The sequence below is a fragment of the Microtus oregoni genome, unplaced genomic scaffold, assembly GCF_018167655.1.
Source record: "Microtus oregoni isolate MIOR12 unplaced genomic scaffold, Mior012 000002F_ref0000024, whole genome shotgun sequence".
NCBI classification, from domain to species: Eukaryota; Metazoa; Chordata; class Mammalia; order Rodentia; family Cricetidae; genus Microtus; species Microtus oregoni.
In genome coordinates this window covers 9,537,832-9,548,227 of record NW_024543061.1, presented here as the reverse complement: position 1 = coordinate 9,548,227, position 10,396 = coordinate 9,537,832, and the positions used below count along the sequence as shown (strand labels likewise).

General features: G+C 37.1%; 1 protein-coding gene and 1 gene segment (V, D, J or C); one reads left to right on the top strand and one right to left on the bottom strand.

The window, feature by feature from the left end:
* Positions 1-1,927: 1,927 nt before the first annotated feature.
* Positions 1,928-2,485, bottom strand: LOC121432995. The segment is given in 2 exon segments: positions 1,928-2,286; positions 2,409-2,485. Coding segments are annotated over 2 exon segments (408 nt in total).
* Positions 2,486-9,642: 7,157 nt separating this feature from the next.
* LOC121433783 (translation machinery-associated protein 7-like) lies at positions 9,643-9,837 on the top strand. Its single transcript, XM_041632360.1, has one exon. The coding sequence runs from the start codon at positions 9,643-9,645 to the stop codon at positions 9,835-9,837; it is 195 nt and encodes a 64-aa protein (XP_041488294.1).
* Positions 9,838-10,396: the final 559 nt, after the last annotated feature.

The following is a 10,396-nucleotide window of genomic DNA, read 5'->3' as shown; positions in this document are numbered from 1 at the left end:
TTGCTGAAAATTCTGATATATATGGTTGTCTATTTTTAATGAAATGCTTTGTTCAGTGTTAATGTCCTTTTTTACTGATGCATTTGATTGTCATAATATGCATGATAAACCATGCATATGAATAGGACATTATATAAGATGTTTTCCATAAAATGGAGATATAGCTCAGCAGTTAAGGGAATAGCCTGCTGTTCTTAAGGTCCTGACTTATATTCCCAAAAAACACACTGTGATTAACAACCATCTTAATGAGATCTGGTGCAATCTTGAGAAAGTGACCTGGTTAATTCTCCTCATCAACTAAGATCTTGACACCCAATATAGATAAGTTCAACAAAACTGCCATATACAGGTTTCCCATGTATGCTTCAGCATTGCAAGGACATCTTTTTATTTTTCAAATATTATTTTTAGTACACAAAGTCAGTTGTAGCCTAAATTGGTTAACTTTTTCTATTTTGGTCTCTCCTTCTTGATGTACTTGGCCATACTTGAGGCTATTATGAAGGCAAGATTGGAATGTATTGTTTTCTTTGATTAGAGAGTGGTGTGAATGAAACTTTATGAAATTTTAGCTCTAGTTGATGACTGTTTTGTTTGGAGAGGAATGTGGTTGCAAATCTTTCCCAGTGCGGTCCATGTGTGCTAAGCTACCCCTACACAAACCTGCCCATTTTGACTCAGTCTTTTCTTAAAGTTTTTCTTATCTAATCTTTGTTTTCTTTACAATTTGGGGCTTGAAATTTGCTATGGTGCTTTAAATGAAAATATTTCCCCTAGATACACACATTTAACTTGTTCCTCATGTTTAGGAACCCTACATGAAAGAATAAAAGTCGTGTCTTTTTGGAGTAGATATGTCACTTAGTGTGTGCTTTGAGACTTCCAAAGCCCAAGCCATCCCCAGTTATCTCTCCGTCTTTCTCCAAATCTTACTTACAGATAAAGAAGTATACAGTTACCTACTGCTCCAGAGCACTACCTTTCTGACTGATGCCATGCTTACTACAATGTTGGTCCTGGGCTAACATTCTAAAAATGAATGATTCAAAAATGAATTATTTCTTTAATAAATAGTCTTGTCGTGGTGTCATGTCACAACAATAGAAAAGTAACTAAGACACCTACACTCCTTGTAAGAATAGAAAGGAAACTAACAGGTAAAGAAAAAAACTCCTTCCTTCCATTCACATGCTCTGAGATTTTGAGATTTCACACCATAGCTGAGAATCATTTACTCAGAAAAACTTGTTTTCAGAAAAAAAAATAGAGTATAGATTCTGAGAATAGTCTGTTTCCAGTACCATTTTAATCAAATGCTGGTCCTTTGGAGTTTTTCAAATATTTAAAACTTATTTATTTTTATTTTATGTATATTTTTTTTACCATTATATATGTTTGTGTACCATATTACTACAATGCCGTTGGAGGCCAGAAGAGGATCTCTGATACCTCTGAACTGTTGTTACATTCAGTTTCCGGCATTAATGTGGCTGTTGGAAATCAAACCCAGCTCCTAAAGGAAAGTACCCAGTGCTCCGAACTTATAAGCCAGCATCTGAGCCTTCTTCCTTGGGATTTTAACATAGTTTGATTGTAACATATTTAGATAATAATATCCTTGCAAAGATTACTCCAGCTACATGTGATTGCATGTTTATGATTGTGTGTGTGCATGTATGTGTTAACATCTCTATTGGATGAATTTTAGCTGTTCAAATTTTTCTGTTGCTCAGGAAAACATTTTTTTTCTATTATTTTATGGAGGTAATGAAAAGAAGACCTTTGTTTTTATTGTTCATGTCTGGAAAGGGGACAGAAATTTATGTCATAAAAATTCCTCTGACCCCTGCACAAAATATCACATTGACCTTAATAACTTAATAAACAGAATCAACAGCTGCAGAAACAAGAAGGAACAATTTGGTCAGTCTGGGCTCTCACTTCTGTTTTCCTCGGTGATTTTTGTCATGACTTGAATCACTGTGGGTGGGTTACTGTAATGCTGTTGACAGTAATATGTTGCAACATCTTCAGACTTCAGGCCACTGATCTTGAGAGAAAACTGTGTCCCATATCCACTGCCACTGAACCTCGTTGGGACCCCATCTTCCAAGCTGTTTGCACCATAGATTAGGAGCTTCGGAGGATTCCCTGGTTTCTGCTGATACCATGCTAAACTACTGTAAATATTTTGACTGGCCTGGCATGTCATGGTGACAGTGTCTCCCAGAGACACAGGGAGGAATTCTGGAGACTGGGTCATCTGGATGTCACATCTGGCACCTGAGGTTGTAAATTGAAAAATAAATTTCCCATACAATTAATTATGCTAAGAGCACTATCACAGAGACAATGAAGGACAGACCACACTCAAAGGAAGGGATTTCCAGTGTTGTCTTCCTTACCTGAAAGCCAAATCAACAGCAACCCCAGGAGAGGTGTGGAGATCATCATGTCTGTGTGTGATGAGTCTGAGGCTGAGTCCAGCACAGGGTGTGACCTGTCTATGAATAAGTTATCAGTACGGTGGGCTGTGCTCTTGTCACATGCAAATCAGCAATGGTGGGGCATAGCCACAGGACTGCCCAAGAGATTCATTATAGGCCTCTTGTCATCTTATGTCTCAGATTAGAGGGGCAGTATATGTTTACCTATAGGGAAAGAATTCATCTTTGGACAACAAAGAACAGCAGTAATCTATTACTTGAACTTTATTTTGATTCCTGTTTTATATAATGTAGAATTTGCTTGTTATGTAACCCATGATGACAGGGGCTGACAATATTGTACAGTTCTAGAAAGAACATAAATCATTACAAGGTCATTTTATAAGTTATTGTAGGTATTAATGAGCCAAGGTAGCTTCTTATTTTTTTCTATTTATATATGGGTTTGTATTTTAATTAATGCATTTACTCTACTTTTCTCTCTTTTAATTCTCCCTACAACCACCTTTATTCTTTTTCAAGTTCATGTTTTATTTTTCATTATTATTTTGTGGTTTTTTGAGATAGGGTTTCTTTGTAGCTTTGAAGACTGTCCTCTACTTCCTCTTCTAGACCAGGCTGGCCGTGAACTCACAGAGATCTTCCTGCTTCTTCCTACCAAGTGCTGGGATTAAAGGCATGTGCCGCCACCATCAGGCTATAGTATCATTTTATGTATGTAGGTATTGTGGATACATAAACATTCATCAATACAAACTGATAAATCCATTTAATTTTACTTGCTTTTATTATTTGAGGCCTGATCATTTTACCATAGGAAATCAATTGGTGTGCTCTTTCCTGGGGAGTAGTACCTCTACTTCTGCCAGAATTTCTCTATATCTTTAATTCTTTGTGGAGAACTAGGGCCTCGTGGACTTTCTATATTCACTTTGTCACATTCTTGGTGTCTTCTCTGTTCAGTTCATATTTGCTTAATAATGTTGGTGATACCATACATGTATTTCTCCTGAAGTTACTAAGAGGCAAAATCTCACAGCAGACTCTGTGATTTTATGGCTTCCACAATTTCTTCACCAGCATTTCCAGAAATGTTTCCTGAGCCTTGGGTATTAGACTGCTGTGTAGATGTATCCACGGAGATCCACAGAAGTTTCTTGCTCATAACGATTCTCAAAAAAAGTTATAGAATATATCTTGAAGATGTTATTTGTCAGGAAGAACAAAATCTCTTATATATAAAACATCCTTTTGAGTAATCAATGTAATTTTACTTATTTATGACCACCTAACTATAAAGAAATTACTTATATCAAGAGTATCCAAGGTCATAGAGTTTCTTCCTTTCTATTTGTGCATATTAATTTCCTTCCTAGATTCGGGAATTGTATCTCGGATTATATTGATACTGCATGTGCCTCTGAGTCTTCTGATTTTTTAACTGACTACTCTTAACAAGAGTTACTGTCTTTAAAAATATGAGTTTCTCTCAGAATTGTCATTTATTGTCCATGAATGTACAAAGGTTCCTAAACTTTGAAATACTGTGAGCACCAAATCTTGTGATAATGATAGATATGCCTTTTAGTTTTGTGTTAAGACTTAATGATATCAGCTGTTTATTAAGTGAAGTATGTAAGACAATGAAGCTAGAAGACACACAAGGCGATTTAGAATCACAATGTGATTCAGAATATATTAATGTGATTCACACACACACACACACACACACACACACACATATATATATATATATGAAATAATGTCCTTAATGAGAGTTTTTATGGGGGTAAGGTAGGGTTTTACAAGCATAGACAACCATTTTCTAAGTGATAGAAATCAGGCATGGTTAAAATGAGATCCATTCAGTACCAGATAATCATGACAGACACAAGAGTTGTGTTAGAATGAATAAGAATATGGAAATATTAAAAAAATGATTAACCTGAAAATCAATAAGAAGCATGAACCTAAATTATGTGGTAATAGTATTTTCTTTGAAGGAGTCATCAAAAAGACTACAAGATAGATTAAAAAGAATGGACAATGCTTTAATTCTGTCCACTAATACTGGAAGAAGTATTAAATACATGATGCTTTGAAATATAATTTTTTAATTTTTTCCATTGAACCTATGTATATAGGAGCATATCAGGGTATGTAAATGTATGTATGTATGTTTCTACCTCCAGATTCTGAAATTTAAGACTAGATTATCTAACATAGTAATATGAGGTTTGCGGGCCACATCCTGCTGCCCGTCTAACACATACCCGAACTCAGGTTTTACTTGGTATTAGTTATCAACAATGGGCGCAACTCCATAGTATGAAGGGAGAGGGAGACATCCCACCGCCCGGCTACCTTATACCAGAAATAACCACATAGAAATTGTATTCATTAATGTCTGGCCCATTATTTTTAGTCTCTTATTGTCCAATCTCACATCTTGATCTAACCAATTTTTGATAATCTGTGTAGCACAACAAGGTCGAGGTTGTGTCTTACCAGGAAAGATTCTAACCTATGTCCATCTCAGGCTAGAGCTTCATGGTGTCTACCACATTTTTTTCTTCTTTCCATCCTTCTGTTCTGTCTACACCATCCACCTAAGGGCTGTCCTATCAAAACATCAAGGCAGTCCTTTATTTAACCAATGAAAGCAACACAAATACATAAGAATCTCCTACACCATAACATCTCCATCTACTCCTTAGATAGTAGAATGAAGTCCATTTGTCAAAAATTGACAGTTTGACATTTTTCTTATTTTAATGCTTATTTGTTAGGTGCACTCATTCCCACAGTGCATTGTATTCTAAAAAATGCATTAAGGTACTATCTCAATATCCACCAATCTAAGAAGTAATTGAGAATTCTGCTTTCATTGTGTAGGTCTTTCCCTAGAGACACATAGAGCCCCTGATGGAGGACTCTTCTCTGTAACATGAGGGCCTGCTTGTTGGGGATTCTTTCCTGCCCAGTTCCCTCATCCATTTAGTCCCAAAGAAAATTACACAGAGGTCTCCATAAGTTATAAACTTATTGGCCCATTAGCTTGGGCTTCTTACCAACTTTTATAACATATATAGCCCATTATACTGGTCTTGTTAGCCACATGGCTCAGTTCCTTTTTCAGCAGGGCAGGTCACATATTCCTTCTTGAGTGTCTGGACAGTACTGGTGAGGAATGGTCTTCCTCCTTCCCAGAATTCACCTGCTCTAACGGACCCAACTCTACTTCCAATCTGGATGTTAGCCTATACTTCCTGCCTGGCTACTGGCCAATGAGAGTTTATTTAAAATATAAATTACAGAATATAGATCATTTCCCATACCACTTCCTCCTCTTATTTTTTAAACAAAGTAAAATATCCATAGATCATTATTCGGGAATGTTTTCATTCTGTTTCAGGCTACTTACTGCTTATGGGGCACTGATAATCTTCTGGGGACCTGAGGAAAATTTAGGGTTTTCATCAAGTCCCGACTGGAGTATCCTGTGAGTCTTGATCATCTCACGCAGCAGTCTTGAACCTGTTCTGGATGTAGAAGTCAGATATGTGGGCCATCTCTTTCTTCCATAGATTTCTCAGGCAGTCTTAGTTGATGAAAGCTGATTTTTCTTAACTCAGAATGAATCTACAGCCTCTCATTTCTTGTGGAAAAAAAAGCAAATCCTCTTCTCCAAAGTAACATACATTTTGACTTCAACTTTGATGTCAAGGAATTTTCAAAATACCTATCTTGGATTAATTTACCGGCACTTATAAACAAATATATTTTAGCAGCTGTTGCTCTGACCTCAGCATTCAATAATTCACAGAGAGCATGATAACATACAGTATCCAGACTCTCTGTGTATTTTCCATCTTTATGTGGCATTACTTTAACTTCTATTATTTTATTTTTACTTTTAATTTTTGAGAAAGGTCCTCTGTATATCTTCGGCCTGGAACTAACTCTGTAGACCAGGCTTCCTTAAACTCACAGATACCTCCCTGTCTCTGCCTCCAAAGTGCTAGGATAAAAGGATTATGCGACCACACTGTGAACTCACAGAAGTCTGTCTGCCTCTCTCTTCAAAGCATTGGGATTAAAGACTGTGCCACCATGCCTTGAATTCACAGAGGTATGCCTACCTCTGTCTACCAAGTGTTGAGATTAAGGGTGTGTACCACCGGACACAAATACTCTTTTTTTTCTTTTTTTATTTTAAGGACTTTAACCTTAATCTACATATATTTTTAACATAATATAAAACATTTAGTGGTTTTCTTCAAATTTGAATTATCTTTAATGAAGATTTCTCTTTTTCTGACCACATAAATCTTGATTTGCTAAGCAATATGGAGAGTATTAAGCTGTGGGTTTGATGGCTAGATCCAACTCATTTCTTAGCTATCTTAGATTTAGGCCTCATATCTGAGGTTGCAGCTGAACCATGTTTATTGCCACAACTATATGATGTTTCATGGTCCCTTCCAACAATCCAGCTGCAGCAGTATTCTCACAAGCTACCCTCAAATGCTCCATAGTCAGACCACCTGCCTGAAAGAGTCAGAGTTTCCCTGCAGGATGGCACAGAAAGCTAGCATTTTAAAATACCTTGGTGTTTTCCGGCTATGGCTAAAACCCAAAAACATGCTGGCAATTTTATCAAGATTATTTAAGTGGTTTGTGGCAGTACCTCTTAAAGAGGTGCAAGGTTTTGCAGCTAATGCTAAGTCAGGAAGCCTTTTTTAAATGGAAGTGCTTGGCTCTAGCAATCAGACCTCACAGAGAAATTGCTGCTATCAATAAGCCATGCTTTACTCTATTCTTTTCTCTCTAGAATTACTTTCCAAAGTCTTTTGTAACATGTGGATGCATTTGTCCACACGTTGGTGCCATTTGTAACATGAAGGTTTATTCATTTTGAATTTTGTCCTAGCACCAGGTCCCTCAGCTGTTTACCCTCAAAGAAAATCAAACAGAGGTCTCCATAAGTTATAAACTGATCGGCCCAGTAGCTCAGGCTTCTTATTAACTCTTATAACTTACAAAGCCCATTATTCTTATCTATGTTAGCCATATGGCTCAGTAACTTTTTCAGCAGGGTAGGTCACATCTTTCTTCTTTGGTGTCTGGACAGTACTGGTGAGGAATGCACATACTTCTTTCCAGAATTTTCCTGTTTTTATTGACCCACCTCTTTATCCTGTCTGGTTGTCTGGCCAATACTTCCTGCCTGGCTACTGGCCATTCAGCATTTATTTAAAATATAATTGACAGAACAGACCATGGTCCCACACCACTCCTAGGACAGAAGCTGTTCATTCTCTCTAATTTGGAAATGCAATTTTGTATAGTTGTAGCTGAATAATGAAAATCCAGAGAGAAAAAAGGGGAAAGCTTTACTTAATAAAACATAAATAAAATATCACTATACATAGTCACTTTGTAAATCAATGACATGTTTTATCAGACCATTTGCAATCAATCTACCTCAAGACCCAATGATACAACCCTTGGGCATATGCCCAAAGGATTCCTAATCATACTATAAGGACACTGGCTCAACTACGTTCATAGCAACTTTATTTGTAGTAGCCAGAACATGGATACAACCTAGATGTCCCTCAACTGAAGAATGGATATGATGTAGAATGGTCTTTATCTATCTGTTATTTCATTGGTTGATTAATAAAGAAAACTGATGGCCTGATAGGTCAGAACATAGGTAGGCATGAAAAACAGAAGAGAATGCTGGGAGGAAGTGAGGCAGATGCCATGCTGCTCCTCTCCAGGACAGATGCAATGACGCAAGCCACCAGGTCAGACATGCTGAATCTTTCCCGGTAAGACTGGTGCTACACAGATTACTAAATATGTGTTAAAAGCAAGATATGACAGTTAGCCAGTAAGAGACTAGAGCTAATGGGCCAAGCAGTGTTTAAATGAATACAATTTGTGTGTTGTTATTTTGGGGCGTAAGCTAGCCAGGCAGCCAGGGAGCTGGGTGGCAGGAATGCAGCCCAGAAGCTCATTCACTACATGGATAAATAAAACATTCTACATTTCACAATGTAGTGTTATTTAAATATTAAAAAAATGACATTTGGAAATTTGAAGACAAATGGTTAGAACTAGGAAAAATCATCTTACATGATATCTTATATCATTCAGAGCCAAAAAGACAAATACAATATGGACTTACTCATAGATGGATATTAGCTGAAAAGTAAAGGATAACCATGTTACAATTCACAGGCACAGAGAGGCTAGGTAAGAAGAAACCCAAATGTGGTGGGGGGACATATAAATCTCCATAGGAAGCAGAAATCGAAGGAAACTCCTGGATGCATTGGGGGTAGGTGGGGATGGAAATTTTAGCAATTGCATTGGTGTCATCAATGAAGAAGAGATGACTGTAAACAGGGGACCTTAGGGGGCCAGATAGAAACAAAATGCAAGGGAAATTCCCAGGAATCTACAATGACGACCCCAGCTAAAAATCCTCACAATAATGGATTGGTACCCTGAACTGGTCATCTCTTGTAATTAGAGTGCCAACTACCACAATTGTCAACAGAGAACCTTCACCCAGTAACTTATGGAAAAATATGCAAAGACCCACTTTAGCCTGAACTCAAGGAACCCACTGAAGTAAAAGAGAAAGGATTTTAAGAGATAGAGGTGTCAAGGACTTCAAAATAAAATCCACAGAAACAACTAAAATAGCTCATAGGAACTCACAGAGCCTGAACCAAAAACCTAGGAGCCTATATGGGACCAACCCAGGCATATAGATGTATTTGACAGTTGTATCGTTTGTCTATTTGTAGGGCCCTAAAAATAAAAGCAAGTGCTGTCCATAATGCTTTGGCAGGCTCTTGGGAACTTATTCATCATGCCAGATTGCCTTTCCCAGACTAAATACAAGAGGGTATGCTTAGTCTTACTGCAACTAGTTACCATGATCTGCTGATACACATGAGAGGCCTGCACCTTTCTGAGCAGAAAGAGAGGAAGAGTTATTTGGGGAAGGGAGCAATGGGGAGTTTGGGGAAAAGAGTGGGAGAGAGGTGAAACTGTTCTGAAAGTAAAATAAATAAATGAAATTTAAAAATGTGTAAATAATATACTTAAGAAAAATGAAAAATACAAATTCATTCAAGTTAAAAAAAATCCTACTAGGTCTGGAGGTGCCATGTCAGGCCAGGAAGGTGGCAAAAAGAAGCCCCTGAAACAGCCCAAGAAACAGGCCAAGGAAATGCATGAGGAACATAAGGCTTTCAAGCAGAAACAAAAAGAGGAGCAGAAGAAACTCGAGGAGCTAGAAGCCAAGGCCATGGGGAAGGGACCTCTGGCCACAGGTGGAATTAAGAAATCTGGCAAAAAGTAAGCTGTTCCTCATATCTGAGATGATGGTGACCCTCTTCCATTCCTATTTAAACATCTGGATACCCTGCCATAACATCTTTGCCTTCTACAGCTAGAATGAAGTGTTATCCTGGAGCCTGTTAAACATCTGGATCCCCTACTATAACATCATTGCCACCTATAGTTAGAATGAAGTGTTATTCTGCAGCCTGTTGTACATTGTAATAAACTTTTGTAAAAAGAAAATAATTAAATAAATAATACAAAAAAATCATACAAATTAAAAGTCCCAATTTTTCACAAATGAATATACAGAAAGGCATTTAGGTGAAAACGGAGATTTATATTCAATGTACAATTTATAACATTTTTGTTCAAAGAACCATGAATGCTTATTGTAAAATTTCAAATAGTGAATTGAGTGAATAAAAAAAAATACAAGTTAGAAAAATGCATCCGTGCCATATTTGTCAAGATGAAGATCTACAGTATATGCAGTAGTTTCAAAAGTTTTTTTTTTTGATGATATTTCTTTACTGAATACATCAAACCAACCCTGAAGTTTGTTCTCATTCTAGATT

Excerpts from the sequence above, each read along its gene's own strand:
- LOC121433783 (XM_041632360.1), top strand. The coding sequence starts at position 9,643 with ATGTCAGGCCAGGAAGGTGGCAAAAAGAAGCCCCTGAAACAGCCCAAG.